This window comes from Chelmon rostratus, chromosome 8 (assembly GCF_017976325.1).
Source record: "Chelmon rostratus isolate fCheRos1 chromosome 8, fCheRos1.pri, whole genome shotgun sequence".
NCBI classification, from domain to species: Eukaryota; Metazoa; Chordata; class Actinopteri; order Chaetodontiformes; family Chaetodontidae; genus Chelmon; species Chelmon rostratus.
Genome location: NC_055665.1, coordinates 6,693,345 through 6,710,580, shown reverse-complemented (window position 1 = coordinate 6,710,580; position 17,236 = coordinate 6,693,345). Strand labels below are relative to the sequence as shown.

The 17,236-nt window shown below is 40.2% G+C and overlaps 2 protein-coding genes across 5 annotated transcripts; one reads left to right on the top strand and one right to left on the bottom strand.

Annotated features, from left to right (window-relative positions):
• Nucleotides 1-983: 983 nt before the first annotated feature.
• LOC121610690 lies at nucleotides 984-6,121 on the bottom strand. Of its 4 annotated transcripts, XM_041942924.1 has the most exons (9): nucleotides 5,524-5,941; nucleotides 4,906-4,936; nucleotides 4,141-4,658; nucleotides 3,503-3,559; nucleotides 2,919-3,173; nucleotides 1,985-2,035; nucleotides 1,818-1,858; nucleotides 1,707-1,723; nucleotides 984-1,483 (listed from the first exon to the last, which is right to left on the bottom strand). In XM_041942924.1, the coding sequence occupies exons 1-9, from the start codon at nucleotides 5,564-5,566 to the stop codon at nucleotides 1,477-1,479; spliced, it is 1,020 nt and encodes a 339-aa protein (XP_041798858.1). In that variant the 5' UTR covers nucleotides 5,567-5,941; the 3' UTR covers nucleotides 984-1,476. The 4 variants fall into 4 exon arrangements, 3 of the variants coding, with proteins under 3 accessions (XP_041798858.1, XP_041798859.1, XP_041798857.1); XR_006007046.1 differs by having other exon boundaries at nucleotides 1,707-1,858; XM_041942925.1 differs by lacking the exons at nucleotides 984-1,483; nucleotides 5,524-5,941 and adding an exon at nucleotides 5,954-6,121 and having other exon boundaries at nucleotides 1,490-1,858.
• Nucleotides 6,122-7,812: 1,691 nt separating this feature from the next.
• On the top strand, nucleotides 7,813-14,232 carry zmp:0000000881 (sperm motility kinase 2A). Its single transcript, XM_041943412.1, has 5 exons — nucleotides 7,813-7,994; nucleotides 9,812-9,976; nucleotides 11,111-11,249; nucleotides 11,626-11,733; nucleotides 12,579-14,232. Exons 2-5 carry the CDS (start codon nucleotides 9,831-9,833, stop codon nucleotides 13,584-13,586), a joined length of 1,401 nt encoding a protein of 466 aa, XP_041799346.1. The 5' UTR covers nucleotides 7,813-7,994; nucleotides 9,812-9,830; the 3' UTR covers nucleotides 13,587-14,232.
• The last annotated feature ends 3,004 nt before the right edge of the window (nucleotides 14,233-17,236 follow it).

Below are 17,236 nucleotides of genomic sequence, written 5' to 3'. Positions count from 1 at the left end.
TAATATGAAACATGGTGTATTATCGGTTAAGATAAAGCTTTATTGATCCCTTGGTGAAACTGATTAGTAAAGTTATGTTGTAAAATAAGGCCCACTTTAACCAGCTGTAGTATTAAAGTAACATCAACGCATCAATAATTATAACGCAGTAATATGATATACTGTACGTGTATGAGTCTGAAATGCTGCATTTCTGCATGAGGAGTACTTTTGCTTTTTGTTTGGAGAAGTATATATTCATGCTAATATTTAATAATAATTCATACGCAAGATATTTTTATGCTCTTTTTGTATAAAAATACATACATAGTCAACTTTTGGTTTTGCCTTTGTTCATTTATATTGCTATACCCTAATTTCCCCAGGGGGGAATTAATAAAGTTTATCTTATCTTTTCTGCACCATGGTGTTGCTACTTTTGACCACTAAAAACATGAAAAGCACATAAGGCGAATGAAGAACTCATTCTAAGGTAACAAAAACACAACCCATCCTATTTTAAATGGATTTTACACCAATGAAAACATTGTTATGAATATTATATTCCATTTCTGCCATATTCTGCAAATAGGTCCCCATAAATCTTACACTCCTTTCTTAGTAAAATAAAAAACTTAATTCTTAAAATATAATCAACAAATAAATTATTATAGACTAAACTACCCAGCTGTACATAGAGTAGTTAAACCTTTAAAAGATATGCTCACACATTAATGCATAAATAACCATAATATAATACTCTTCAGAAAAGGGGCCATTCTGTATAATGAGTACTTTATTTATTTAAGGTATTCTAAGTATATTGTAGTCACTTGTAGGCCAACCACTTTCACTTCAGTAAAAATTTGACTGCATGACTCTCATTCTTAAGAGTATTTCTACACTGTGATACTTTTATTTAAGCTAAAAACTGATTATTCATTGAAAACACTGGCCTGGTCCAGTGTCTGTGTTAGAAATAATGACAGAACCACATTCGGTTTAAAGCAATTTTTAATTAAGACAGCATATACACATTTTCATTAGGCCACTTTTGCACAAAGCTGACTAATTTCAAACGTCATTGCCATCATTGCTATCATTGCTATCATTGGCTATGAAGTGGACCTGAAAGCTGATTGTCAAGTGAGCAGTTAGTTGATGGACAGAGAAATAATCTGCAGTTAGTTTCATCATCGATTAATCCTGTTTTTATTTAGGTTTTTGAGTATAACATCAAGAAAATAATCAGCAGAAAAATAATCATGTAAGCATGAGCTGCAGCACGGTTATTGGTCTAAGGCAGCAGTTGTACCAAGGAGAATACAATAAAAATACCCTACACAGCTAATTTCTTTATAGCATCTACATTGCCCCCATATGGCAGCTAAAGCTAGTGACCATTCGATAGAAAAACAACAGCTTGGTGAGAGAATTGCCTCATCTGACTGCTTTCTTCTTCTTCTGATCGTGCAGCGGTCTTCATTTTTGGCTAATTTAAGTCCTATTTAAAGAAAAAAAAAACATGATCTGAGTGTCTTGTTTGAATCTGTGGAGATAAAAATACTCGCTGTCCACTAGTGGGCGTTGGAATTAATATTTGAAATGAGTGAAACTTTCTATAAAACCTGGTTCGGTAAGTATTATTTATTTATTTATTTTTTACCAAAATGTTTATAATTTAATTATGGAAATAGAAGTTAATACATTAGAACAGACAGGCCTACCTGTTTCTCCGGCAGCACTAAAAGGAAAAGAACATGAATGAGATAGCTCTGTGTCTCAGTTTGAACATGTTGAAAGCTGTTGGATCAGTTACAATACTGAGTCACACTTACACACGAGATCCCCAGCGCTGCCACCACGATCAAAAAGACAGCTGTGAAATGAAAACACACGTCCGTCATGTCGGGCCAAGATAAAATAAATCTAGCTTTCTTTACAGGAATTCAGTTCTACAATGTCAGTATCACATTGACATTCAGTGTTTCCGTTTACTACATACCGGAGCTGACAATCAATCCAATACGTGCAGAACAGGTGCGCTGTGGTGCACCTGTAGGGGACGAAAGAAATGAAAAGAGCATCAGGAACTGCACAAAAGCACCTGAATAATTTTTCATGCTTTAATACAACAATGCAGTTTACATGTAAAAAAAACAGACATTTAATGATGATTTCATGATGGCATACTTATATGCAGTATAATTCTGTAAACAGTAAGAGCCTGTTGTACATGTACAGGACTGGTTCTCCACCTGGGTCCTGACCCCCACTAAGGGCCACCAAAGCTTAATGGGGGGTCATGAGGTCTTGATTTAAAGTGGCATAAGAAAACTGTTTAAAAAAAATATACAGCAGGCCCTCATATTAGCATTTCATTCATTTCTGGAAAAAAAAAAACAGAATTAAATTATAAAAAAAAACAAAGTTTTAAAAAATTTATAAGATACAAAGTTCTTATCAGCCTCGTCCTGCATGAGAAAAGTACGCAGATTAAACAACAAAGAGCTAAAAGAATAAGGGCCAGATTATTAAGTATGTATGATTGTTAGAAATAAAAAAAACATTTAAATAATGCATACAAAGAATCGTATAAAAGGCTCCAAAAAATATCAGGAAGACTCATTTCTGATGCAGCATTCACAGGAATTGATCTGCTCACAATTCATGTTGTTTTACACAGTTATTGTTTTCACTGTTTGGGTTAATTATACAGTTTATCAGTTGCTCTGTTCCATTACTGTTATGCACTGCATGTAATATGAATCACCCATAAAATATTTCACATAGTCAAGATAGATTAGATAGAAAAGGGCTCCCCGATCCGCTGATGTGCAGCAAATGAAGGGCAAACCTTGAAAACGTTTCTCTTTTCAACCAAATTTAGTTCAATCGAGATGTGTGGACGTCTTTTAATACATTCATGTCATACATACAGCCCGGAGAGACGTTCAGAATGTGTTCTCCATTGCTGTCCTCCACCTCCACCCGTCTGACCTCCTCTGAGCAGACGATGGTGATGTTGTTTCGGTCACGGCACACAACACAACTGTTAGGAGTGGGTGGAGAGATCCCACAGCATTCTGGAAATTTTTGATTGACAGCTCCTTTGTACAAACAATGGTCATCATTGCTATATATGGTCATCAGCTTTGGGCACCTGTCCTTGTCCACACAGGTAAAGCACTTCCCTGCGGTCAAGACAGAGAAAGCGTTGATGAGTAACAGATGTAAATATGGTATTAATGAGTGTGAAATTAACATTTCATAGCAAGAGCACTGAAAATATCTTGCAATTCTGTGATGTGAAATAAAAATTAATAAATATAATATAAAACATAATTAAAACAATTACAATTACAATATGTCTCTCTTGCAGGTTGAGCAACTATGGCAGATAATTTAATGAAGCTGTCAATTAATTTAAAAATACTGTGCATTATTGGGCTAAAGTGTGTTCAGGGATGCACTGCACATGGTTGTGTGACATTGAACTGTATTCACACTTTTCCCCACATACCACCGGCAGAGGCCTCAGAGACTGGAACAATGAAAGCCACCGCACAGAGAAGGTAGACTGAAAATACAGACCACAAAACAAAATGATTACAATAAAATAACACAAAATATATTCTCTTGAGGCGGTGGAGCACTGATTACTGCATGCCATAACTGAGATACAGGATTAACATAATAATACACCTGTATAATGTAATGCAATCCAACATAATGTGCTCTGTTTACTTTTATGATGCCGATAAAGGTCAGTTTTTTTACACTAAATTCAGCCGTATGTTTTAGCATTGAGGTCACAGTTAGTGATGGTGTTGTGCTGGACTGCATTAAATTGCACATAGTCCAGTACAGCATCACCTTTAACTGTGACCCCAGTAATGAACATATAACACAGTTCACACATTTCTGACGACGTAAACCAAAATCGAACATCTATCAACATATTAATTGCAGCAGTATTGAATTGCAGTAGGCTGTACAGGTGTACCTAATAAAGTGGCCACTGAGTGTATATTACTTAAAAAATTCTACATAAATGCATATATTATTCGATGTTATTTATGATTAAAATATGTATAAATGATATGCTGTATAAACGCATTGGCACTAATTTAAGATGTATATAGATTGAAATTTAATTACATGTCTTCCCAGCAGCTCTTTTCCTGTGATGGTGGCGGTTTCTCACTTCTCCATAATCCACTGGCGGACCTTTTTTTCTTTCTGGGTTTCCCCCAGTGTCCATTTTGGTGTCCTTGATGCAGCTATCTTCTACTGCAATCTCCACATCCTGCTGTTCTTCTGTAATGGCTGCTGTTCTGGGTAAAACCTTGTCAGTTTCCTCTTCCGGGTTGTTTTCTGAGAGGGCTAATGATGTAGCTTGTGGCACAAAGTTGTTTTTTTGGCCCGCAGCTACAATGGGTGGTGTTGAGAACCTTTCCTCAGCAGTCTCAGGCTGTGACTCCACCTTTGGACAAGCAGCACGCCCGAATACCGATGGCTGTGACCAGATCTTTCCTGACATCTTCGGGCACTCAAAGATGTCTCGTTCCTGCTTAGGAATGGGTATCACAAAGCTGCCTTTATCTGCTACAGGCAAAGTACACTCACTGTACTTATCATTGAACTGGTGGTCCATGTTAGAGGAGAGGCCTGCATCGCTGTAACATGGAAAAAAAAAAAAAAGGGCGTCCTTTACAAGTTTTTTCAAGCAAAAGCAAGATACATGCTGATACTTCCGAAGAAGAAAAGGTGAAATACATTTAAACAAATATTTTACCTTCATTTATGGAAATACAAAAAGCGGGTAACATCAAAATGACTCCACTGGTTGAGCAGCGCATCACAAAACATTCACATTAACCCTTCAGAGACCGACAAGAGCAAAAGAAGAAGAGAGAAACTTACCCGCTCTCCTGCACATGGAGGCTGACGCCACCTTCAAGTGCAAAACATAAAAAACAGTAAAACTACTAATAACAGATATCATTTACGAACTTCCGTTTTTTTCCCTAGTCCTACCAGAAAATTATTATCCAGGCATTTTGTTTGCTTTCATCCATTGCATTTTAAAATAATCTCTTCATCTGACAAAAAGAAAAGAAAAATCTACACTGTAATGTTGAGCCTTGAAAAAAAAAAACGGGACAATAAAACGCAAAAATCAGAGTGAAACAGATAAAACTGCATAATGGAAACTGTCCGTTACTGTCCTACTGTCTGTAGGAATGTGACCACAACATACAGCAACATGAGAGATACATGCTGTCGATTCCACTGTTACTTCACTACTATGCTTTCAGTTTTAAAAATAGGAGCAGAGGCATTTATTTGGCGGCTGAAGTTAAGAAAATTTGATTAGATCAAAAGCTACATGAGTTTAGCCCTCAGAGGACGGGGCTGAAATCCTGCTGAAGCCGGTTTGCCAGGCCCAAAATGAATGAAACCCCTGCAGATGACAGCAAAAAGCTTCCCTACTGCCCGACTAGAGCGCCCAAATGATGGAATACAAATACACAAACTTACTTTCTGAAGAAGAATGGCAAAAATAATCCGTTGGGTGCGTCATTGTTGTCAAACCGAGCAACAGCAGAGAAGATAAGATGCTGTTGGGACGAGTCTTAAGGCAATGGCATAACCAGGAAATGAATGAGAGCTATGGTCCCCATGAACTACAGTAAATATAATAATATCTCCATCTGGTGGAAGAATGAAGTCCTGGCATTTGACACGCGCAGCACAGTGAAGACTAAGCATGAGTCAAACAGCATGTCTTATTTGTTTGACCTTTACTTAAACATGTCGGCCCCTCTTTTGAAGATTTAATCATTTCTACCGGATGAAACGGTGAAAGAGAGGTCCAGTTTGCGCCTGCCATTAGAACGTGTCTTCGGTGATCACATACGATCCTCAAGTGAACGCAATCTACTAAAACGTTTCCGTGTTTTTTACTCACGTGTCCCCAATGAGTCAAACTGGAGCAGGACTAACTAACTTCCTCTTAATCCCTTTCGGTTTCATTTGCTGTTTTCTGAGCCGAAGGAGCGGGAGAGGAAAAATCCTGCCACGAGTAGTCATTCAGGATCGAAGAAGCAGCAACAGAGTGAGAACAGGAGCACTGTCTGTAAAATACCGTCTTGTTTCGGTTTCGGATTGACAATTTCCTGTGGAATCATCAGCAATGAAATGATCGCCTTAGAATCTGTGAATGTGGAGGGCAGTTCCTCATATCACGATGGTGCTGAAAGTGGGTCATAGCCAGGACTTCAAAAATGCAGAGGTCATGTGAATACAGATGATAATAAGTTATACATCTACACATACATACGAACACACTGGTATAACACTGAGACATTCTAAAAATGTCCTCTAAAATGTGATTTTAAATGTTTTTTTCAAGGAGGGTACAGATTTTGATGATATAATCTGGACAGGAAGCGCATTCAGAGTTTGGGAAAAGACCAATCTCCTCCGGTCATTAAATTTGACCTGGAAACAACGATAAGCAGCTGATTCGATGATGTAACCCCATATTCAGGCTCGTAAATTGTTATTTAGTTTTGACAAACACGGTGCAAACCATTTTAACAACCTAACATCACCATGACAACAGTTGGTTATTTGGTCACAAACGTGCATACAAAACAGGACATTAAAGTCACAGGACATAAAAAAAATCTTTCTATTTTATCATTTAGCATCTAAACTTGGGATGGAAGTTGAAGGAAAAGTCTGAATAAATGAATAATTTGAATAAAAAAATAGCTACAGGCACAGCCCAACCAGGCCCCGGGGCCCAAAGAATCAGGGCTGGGGGCCTCTGACGCAGACCTTCTTCTAAAAGTGGCTGTAAGCAATGCTTGTTGGAAAATGAAAGGGCTCAGTCAAAAGTGGGATGTTTCAATAATGTTTTTTATTACAGTCCTTCAATCTTGAATCTCTGCTGATTATGATCCAATCATATGTGCACATTTAGGCCGTAAGGCTACACTGAAATTAGCAAAGCAGTGTAAATACATGTGACTGTAGAACAGCTCTGCTTTAAGAGACCTGCAAGCTTTTTTGATGGTTTCATGTAATATTTTGTACAATATGTTAATCAAACAATAAAACCAGAGTTACATTTTACCCAGCGCGGATATGCTAGTGGCTCTGCGAGGCTGCACGTAGGCACAATGGTGCTATTAGCTAAATGCTAATGTCAGTGTGCTAGTATGCTCACAGCATGCAATGCAATGCTAACATGCTCATTTTTATCAAATATGTTTACCATGTTAACAATCTTAGCTTAGCATATTAGCATGCTAACCTTTGCTAACTAACACAATGCGCACAGTAGCTGAAGCTCGAAAACTGAAGCATTAGCTCCTTATGCGTATGTATGTATGAGAGACAGAAAGAAGAGAAGAAAATAGTGCTTTGAAAATAGTATGAATAATTTTGCAAAGAAAATCAATAATATCCACTTTACAACCCCAAGATGTCAGCCAGGTTTCCTTAGTGCCATCTGTCATTCCTCCTAGAACTATATTTGTAATTCTTTTATCAGCAGATTTTACGAAAATGATGTCCAAGTCTTGAAAAAAAACACCCATTTTAGATTTAAATCTAATGCTGTGGCATGCAGTCTAACTGACTAACCACTGTGTTTGAGCTACTGTACTAGATTGTATCATAGGTGCTGCTTCTGTATTTTGGCATGGCTATCAGAGTGGGAATGCCCTCTCCCACTCCTCTTGGCTACGTCAGCGCAGCCTCGACCACACAGTCCTTCTGTTTATCAGATATTTTCTGCTCTCATTGGTTCTGCAGTACTTTAGTTGCAGTGTGCTTCTCATTCCTGCCCCCCACTCATCCTGCTGCAGCACTCAGGTGCGCCCTGCTTTGCTTGAGGCTACGAACCGGCTACGAGAAGGCGTGGAACAGGTATAAAGCGAGATAACTATGTGAACTCGTGTTCAGACCTGACGCAGCTGCTCTCCCTCCACAGCGAAAAGGTAGGCACCTGAGACAAAGAACAGCACAACCTAGATTTGTCCACTTTTGGAAGAGTTGTAGGGTCACAACCTCTTTGTTCCCTTCCTGTTTTAAACCCAGTGTCGTTACTCTTCGTCAACCAGATTATAGCACTTCAGGAGGTTTTAATTATAGCAGAAATGTCTTTATTGAACAGAATGTATGTGCTTTCAGCCCGTTTGTGAATATTAATTGCTGTAAGGTGACAGAGTGCAGCCGCTCAGATACTTTAACTATTCATTCTCAAGCTGCTGTAACTTTAGCATGACAGTGTGGATTATTTCTATGTGCAGACATTACAAGCTGGCAAGTTCATGCTGAGCAAAGGCAAACTATTTTTTTCCCCTCTGGTGGACTTACCAGTTTGTCCACTTTTTTATGCTCCTGTTATACAACCCACAGCTCAGGGTCTGTGTGAAACGCTCTGCAGAGTGCTGTCACTGTGACTTCTTAACATGACAAATTGTCTGTTTAGATCAGTGCATGGTCGTTGTTATTTACACAGCAGGCTCGATTATGGTTGATAATCACTGAGGTGAGCGGCCTGCTCGTGTTATTTATTCATGTAGGTCCCTTCACATGTCCTGGTTCCAGACGTTTTGAGCCACCGCCCACACTGTATCTCCTGTTGGTTCAGCAACCCAAATATTGATCCCAATTAAGTGAAACAAGATGATATTTCAGTGGGGTAATCATTTTTTTTTCCTTCGTACCACAGAATCTCCGGTCTTATGCAACACAGGTGACACTCCCTTCCCGAGAATGTGTATTTCCACTCATTTGAACCTGTTTGCCCTTTAGCTCTGACAAAAGAAGCTTGGATGAAAGATGTTTGTACACACAAATCCACCATAATAGCTCTGTGGTTTAGCAGTAATTCGGTGAATCTCATAATGTTTGCAGTTGATTTCATGATTTCATTGAGACTGTCAGTGATGGAAGACGCATTCAGTTCTTTCTCTTGAGTAAAAATAGCTATACGTAAAATGAAAAATAATCCACAAAATGTACTTAAAAGTACTCCTTAGCCAACAGGTATGTTGGCATGCGGTATACTGTAACATTAGAATATTAATACAGATGCATTTCTGTGTATGTAAGCATTTGAATGTTGTTACTTCTGGAAATAAAGTTAATTAGAGTTTAATCTATGACAGTGAGAATCTAAAGTATTTTATATGTAAAACTGTAACTTCAAAGAAAGTAGCTGTCAAATAAACGTAATAATGTAAAAATGATAATATTAAACCCTGAAATCTAGTGAAGTGGTTGAAGCATGAAGTGCGATAAGTATAATTCCCTTTTAATTGTACTTGATTGTACTACTTCCACCACTGGAGACTGTCAGAGGTTTTCTTTCCTCTGTAAATCACATATGCTATAAAACATACCTGACACTCTGCGGTATCTGTATTTGAGTCACTTGTTCGGCTTTCTTTATGACCGTGATCGCAACAGTAGCTCCTGAATGAATTATGAATTGCTGTCACATGAGTCACAGGCTCTTAAGCTCGATGTGAGGTCACGAAGAGGAAAGTCCCAAACATTACTTCCAACACCTGCAGTGACAGAACAAAAATTGCTCATAAAACGGCGACAGCAGGATATTTACTTCACAGCACCACAAACCGCAGCATCAAAACAATAAAACATTTCACTTATAGATATTTCTGAGAGTCTCAGTTGACACACAAACATTATAGACTTCACCAAACTGGTGTTTTGTGCAGGAAATAAGGTTTTCCTGCTGTTTGGTCTACCGGTAATTCATTGAAATGACCTCACCCTCCCTCTCCAGCCGTCACAACGTGGCCCACATGGCGTACTCCACCAGCACTCTCGCACAGGGCTGTTTTGGGAAGGTGTACAAGCAGAAGTACAATGATACCTGGGCTGCTGTAAAGAAGGTCCCCCACCAGCTCATCAGCAGGAAGGATCTGGAGAGAGAGTGTGAAGTGTACAAGTAAGTAAAAACGGGGATTCCAAAATAGCTGAGTGGGTGAAGATAAAAGAAAAACAGAAAAAGGAGAAGCTGATTTCTTAAAATGCTTTAAGGTAAAACACAGGAGTTTCCAAAATGCCAGAAGGAGGAAAACAGTTGTGTAATCAACATTTTTTCTTTTATGGTGAGGGCTTTCTTTTTCCTTCTTCCCCCAACAAAACAGAACATTTCAGCAAAGCATCACACACATAATCCTGAACTCCTGTCATCACCAAAACAGAGACAGAAACAAGAGGTGAACATACTAAAATACATTTAAAGTTAAACAAAACCCAAATTGTGAAGCCAGTGAAGAAATTCCAGAAAATACAGCACGCTCTGATAGATAATAGAAGATAATTACGGGCCACTGACGAGCCAAAAGGGGTGGGACCATTTATGTATATACTCATCTTCCATGTAATACAATGGATTTTCACCTCAGGAAGAGGTCTAGTAATTTATCACATCACATTGTTAAAATGAGTGTATGCATATCAAGCTGGATTGAGAGGCATGAGGCATATATCATGATGCATTTTTAGCCACGGCAGTCCAGCACTTTGATCAGACTATCTCAACTACTGGACAGATTTCCATGCATGCATCCCAATAACTTTGATGAGCCTCTGACTTTTCACCCAGCACCGCCATCAGTTTCGATTTTTCCAGAACTTTGGTTTATGGAACTGGCATCCCCATCTGTCTCACGCTACTTAGCAAATGTTAGCATGCTAACATGGTAAAGGAAGAGGAATATGGCAAACATTGCATGTGCATAATTTCAGCATGCTGCCATTAGCCACTATGTCACGTTAGCACTTAGCTTGAAGGTGCACAGCTGCTACCTCACAGAGCCGCTAACATGGATGCAGATCCTTGGACTTGCTAACAGACATTATTTTGGATCCAGTACTATTTTAATGCCAGGAAATTTCTGTTTTTGATTGTGAAATAATAAAAAAAAATGTGATGAACTTGATTTTAATTACGTAAAAACATGCACTAGAACAAAATCTGAGTTGAAGGCTTTAACTGGTGATGTCAATTAATATTATTAAGTAATAGTCTTTTTTTCCCTTTCATCTTCTGCTGATTTGTCAATTTCTCCTGCAGCAAAGCTAATCATCCCAACATAGTGAAGCTTCTGGGCAACATAACCCTCAAAGACGGAAAATGGATCATTCCTCTCGAGTTTATCTTTGGAGAGGACTTAGAGACCACCATCTTCAAAGCATCAAAGTCCAAAATACAGGTAGAGTTATCAGGACACCGGACATGATTCAAGGTGAAATTAAAGATAGTAGTTGCGGATGGCGTTACTCAGAATACAGAAAATAGTAAAACCACGATTGCTAACCATGGGTATGTGAGTCTGTGCTGATCAAAGCTCAGACTCAGAACCATCATGATTTGATCTCACGCTTGAATTATATGACTGAAACTCATCTAAATGTGAGTTTCTAAGCAATGTGTTGTTGTCCGTGCCTGCATGTGCATGCACGTTACACCTCGTTAACTTCAGACAAAGCGTTTGATTCAGACCTGAGGGAAAAGGGCGTGCAACTGAATATGAGGAAGTTAGTTTGAATATTCCAGTTAAACTTGATCCAGAATTTCTGTCTCCGCAGTTGACCCCGGCTAATAAAGCCACGATCATCATCGGCATGTGTGAAGGGCTCCTTCACCTCCACTCCAAAGATATCGTCCATCAAGACCTCAAGCCTGAAAACATCATGGTGAGTGGATGTTTGCCCCTTCTTTCAGTGTATTAAAATATGTAATTTTAGCATTATTGTGATCTTCAACTCAATGCAGCTTTAATTAAATGCCACCTTTCATACAAACATGCAGCCCAAAACAAAAATAGTCAAACAGTAAATAGAATTTTAAGACTAAAAATTACAAAAACAAAACAATAAAATGTTGAAAATAAGAAGTCAATAAAATAAATGATTACACTTTATATCAAGGTACACATATTCACCATTAACTAACATGCATATTAGTAGCATGTTGGCTCTTTATTAGTCATTATAAAGCACTTATTACTATCTTATTCTGGGTGCCCATATTCTACGACTACTCTGCCATTAATGGATAACTTTCGTTTTTTACAACTTGGACCTTATTTGTAGCATTAAATACACCCATTTACTCACCCAGACAACTTTGGTGGCATTTGAAGAAATTAGCCCCAGAGGAGCGGCGCGTATATCTGTATAATGCGAGTACTCGGGGCATCCATGCGTAGCCTCTATGTAACGCATAATCTGCGGCGAAACTCGTTCATATTCCAATATTTTGTTATGATGTGCTGGTGCTATTCCCCTCTGAGCTGGCGGTCGGCTAGTTTAGCTGTAGTTTGGCACAGCTATGGTTCGTGGTGGAGAGAAATGACACTGAAGACAAGGTGCAGCAGCTGCAGCCAGAGCAGGACTTTATTTACTGAGCTCACCACATACAGATGTTCACGGCAAAGTCCGTCTTTACCTTGTTTACATTCGTTTATAGAATACTTGTGTAGACGTGACCATTTCCACGTACCTTTGGGGTGGTGTCCTAAACAGCATTTGTCTTCTAGGTGGAGCACAACACAAACAGAGCAGTCATCATCGACCTGGGACTGGCCAAGTTCTTCCGACACGGTCTCAACTCTGCCATCGACATGGGGAACGAGGCCTACTCAGCTCCTGAGGTGCTGCAGAGGGGGAGCCAGCGGGACCAGCGCTCGGACGTGTGGGCCATGGGTAAGATCATCGCTGAGCTCTGCGCCCGGATTCGGCTGTACACGCCCAGCGTCTGTCCCGCCAAGATCAGAGAGACCCTGAAGGATCAGCCGTACTGCCACGCTGTGTGCAGGATGGTGGAGACCAACCCTTCTCTGAGGGCCTCCATAGCTGGGGTCATGGGTGACATACGAAGGGCCGGAGGTGCAGGCATTGTCACCAATGCACCCGTTCAAAGCGACCACCTTAAGCCACCTTCGACTCACATTAATGTCAGAAACAGAGATCCATCACCAATGAACAGGGATCCATCGCCAATGAACAGGGCTCCATCCCCATTTAACAGGCATCCATCACCAATGAACAGGGATCCATCGCCATTGAACAGGGCTCCATCCCCGTTTAACAGGGATCCATCACCGCTGAACAGGGCCCCATCCCCGTTTAACAGGGATCCATCGCCAATGAACAGGTCTCCATCCCCCTTCAACAGAGATCCATCACCTCTCAACAGGTCTCCATCGCCGCTGAAATGGGAGCGTTCGCCCAGACCGGACATAAAGGCTTTGCATCCTCAAGCCGCGCTGCACCTCTCTCCTTCCCCCCAGCGGACAGAGGACAAGAACAAAAACCAGGCTCTGGTCCCGAAAGGCGGAGCCGACCTCCAGCAAGACTTCATGAAAATGAGGTTGTACCAAGAGGCTGCCAAGGATCTGCCCTGCAACCTGCCCACAACAGGGAGGGTGGTGGTGCGACGCTTTGAGGAGAAAAACGGAGAGGTTGAGACATGGGAGCAGAAGGAGGTGGTGACTCGTGACGGGAAGATAGTCAAGTTCGACGATGTCAAGTTTAATAGCAAGTAAGAATAAGAGTTTAAGGATTGATCGCTTGGACGATACCTCATGTCGTCAAAAAGGGCCGCACGTGCTGGTTGAATGGTTACTTCAGCGTGGCCTAACTTTCGGTATCTTCTTAAGAGAGCATTAAAATACATTTCCACTGAGTTGACGACGAAACTGAGGTTGCGCTACACGGATAAAACTGACTTGTTATGAACTTAGAAATGCAGGCTGGCGGTTTGAAGCTGTAGGAAGAGGACGTCTTGAAATAGACGTGGTCATGCTGTAACATGATATTCAGCCATGTTAGGAATTGAGCTTTGAATGTTCTTGCCAAGAAAGACACATATCTGCAGGCACGAACAACTGTCTGTGAATGTTTTTCAGCATCTGAATGTATAAGACTGTGAACATGACTCATACATTTTGGGTATATTTATGTATATAAATAAATTTTGAAATCTCTGTTGCAGTTCCAGAGGTAGATTGTGTTTCTTTGAGATACTTCATGCTCGTATTTACAACTTTTTTTTTCTTTAGATGAGCTAGCAGCATACAACAAATAAACTATAGTAGAATACTGGTTTCACTGGTTTTCAGGCTGATGACTGTATTTAAAAAAAAACACTGGCTGAATGAAAAAATGTTACTAAAGGCCTCCTGGAAGATCTTTCTGTCTTGTTTGTTCATTAGTTAACTGAATAACCCAAATTGTTAAAATATTTCAATTCAATTTGGTGGGTCATGAGCAAAGGAAGTGAGTTTTTGGGGATCCAACCAAAGCTGGATCAAATATCCTTTTTGTAAAACAGTCCTGAACTATCAGGTGTGGAAGCAGAATACTTCTATCCTGAATTCTTTGGTGAAGATTAAACTGATTTTCTGTCATTTTGATTTTTTGGTAAAATGACAAATTTCATCCAGTTTTCACCAAACTTCCAGCCAGACCTCAGTCTGAATCTGAGTCATCCTTCCTGGGAATGATTTAGGTATTCTCCAAAGCTCCTGGTTGCTATCAGCCACTATGTGTCTGTCACTCTTTGTGTATGTACTTCTAACTACTAACCATTGCAAGTGGTGACAAAGTAGGGCTGCAAACTGTTTTCATGCTCTCATTTAATTGTTTTGTCTATAAAACATCAGAAAACGGAAAATGCCCGTCACAATTTCCTAAAAACCCCATGTGATGTCTTCATACGTCTTGTTTTGTCTCCAACAGTATAAAAGTGTTCAATCTGCTACAACCCCGATTCCAAAAAAGTTGGGATGCTGTGTAAAACAAACAAAAACAGAATGTGAAGTGTTCCTGAGCCCATGTAGTAACATCCTTTATCCAATCATGTGTTCACAAAGTGGTGAACCTTGCTCCATCCTCGCTTCTGAACAACTGAGCCTTTCCAAGATGCCCCCTTCATACCCAATCATGTTGCTATCACCTGTTACCAATCAACCTGTTTACCTGTGGAATGTTCCAAACAGGTGTTTTTGGAGCGTTTCTCAACTTTCCCAGTCTTTTGTTGCTCTTGTACCAACTTGTTTTAAACATGTTGCTGCATCAAATTCCGAATAAGCAGATATTTACAAAAATCAATGAAGCTGATGACCTCAATTAAATATATCGTCTTTGTGCTGTTTTCGGTTCAGTAAATTGCGGCTAATTAATTTAATCAGTTAATTATTTAATCAGCAAATGGTTTATCCTCTGGGTAAAGTTCATAGTTCTGCCACTGATCAGAGCTCAGACACACAAAACAAAAAATACTATTTTTTATTCTACTGACCCTTTTAAAAACCAGAAGAGCTTGTTTCACAGTCCCTCACTTTGTTTTTGTTTTACCCTGCTGCAGTAACGAACTGCATCTGACCCCACCACCATCAAATAATCCTCACCGGGTGCCGTAAAGCATCAACACCGCAGTCAGCAATGCGGTGTTGATGCTACTACTCACTGTGCTCAGCGCCTCCACTTGCAAATCTGTACTTTTGCTTGTGCCTGATCTAAGATTTACAATCTGTCCTCCTCCCAAAAGTATCAGCTCTCAAGTGTCTGAAGTGATCTGGCTGTTAATCCATCAGTCTATCTAAGCCCCAAAAGGAGGATGTGTGGTTTCCTCTGTAGTTAAAAGCTACATACTGGTATTTCTGCAGGACTCTATGTGGGCGAGGTAGGATGGCTCTAACCTGCTTTGTAACGCTCTTTGCAATAACATTTTTTCCCCCCTACTTTAAAACGTGTGTGCAAATAGAGTCTTGGAGAACACAAATATCACAAGTTACGACAATATGTTAGGATTTGTCTTAAGAATTCAAACACAGCAGTACGTTTGAGTAACATGCAAAGATAAAAGACACAAATACAACAGCGGGGGAAAAAATGTCCGTTGTGACAGTCATACCTGTTTTCATTCTTAATTTCATTAAGACCACCAAAGAATGAAGCTGTGTGTCAGGTGTTAGCAATAATATTTACAATATAATGTGTTACGTACAATATGTGCTGAGAGTCCCAGTGAGCTGTGACAGTGAACCAGCAAGCACGATACCAGTACCCAGAAACTGAAGCAGCTGACTGGAATCCAGCCTCAAATTAAAGGTCAGAGTAAATGCGGTGTGTCAGTGTGAGTTTAATTCGAAATCGTCACATGAGTGTGAAAAAGGCTGTTTCACCTCAGCAATAAGACATCCAGCCTGATAATATTGTGAGAAGGCACGCAAATGTGGTCTTCACATGTGGGTTAGTGAAACCAGATGCAGTGACAATGCTTCCTGGTTCACTCGCTGAGATGAATGAAAGATGCCCACATTACACAAAGTCACGAGTCGAAAACTACGACTGTGGCGCACCTCTAGGAATATTACGTGGCATACAGACGATGCTCAGACGTGTGGACGCTGGGTAAGATCATCGCTGAGCGCTCACATACAGGATACACTGAAGGGAAATGTCTACCCTGGCATGGTCAGTAGGATGTCAAACGGCAGTCTAGTAGCAAGGGTCACTATGGCAGAGGGGTCATAGGTCACCACCAGTCACTGTCCCAACCCAGCTCCATGCAAGTCCAGCAGTATCAGCGCAGTTGGGAAAGGGATGGTACCTTCTCAGTGCTCTTCTTTGGCCTCAAGGTCACCAAGGTCATGGTTGTCCAAGGAGGGTTAAATCAAAGCCAACTGGACTTGGCTTTAGATACCTGAAAATGTTGAAATCATCCAATGGTCTTCATTAGTTCTAAGTGGCAGGTGAGGAGTCAGAGGTATTTGAACTCTGTGGGGTTCTCATTAAGCTCGTTGAAACCACTTGGGTGTAGCTGGCAGTGAGAGCAATAGTCATCAATACCTGTAACGCTTGTGGAGAGAGCAGTCATGCATTATGATAATATGTGGCATTCTGATCGAACGTGTGATGGGAGAAGACTTTCTGGAATTTCACTTCTTACCTTATCTTATCTTTAGGTTGTCACATGTCTTCCTTGTTGAGGCACGGTTTCGCCATCATTTAGTACTCAGTCGCACTGCTGTTGGGGGGTAAATATCCACACTAGGTGGACAAATGTAACAGTAACAAATGATGATCAGGAGCATCAATATTTGATCAGTTATCGAGATGATGAGCCAGTTTTACCCTTTGAGGAGTTGAAAATTTCCAAGCTCAAATATCTGAATTTGTCTTTAAGAAA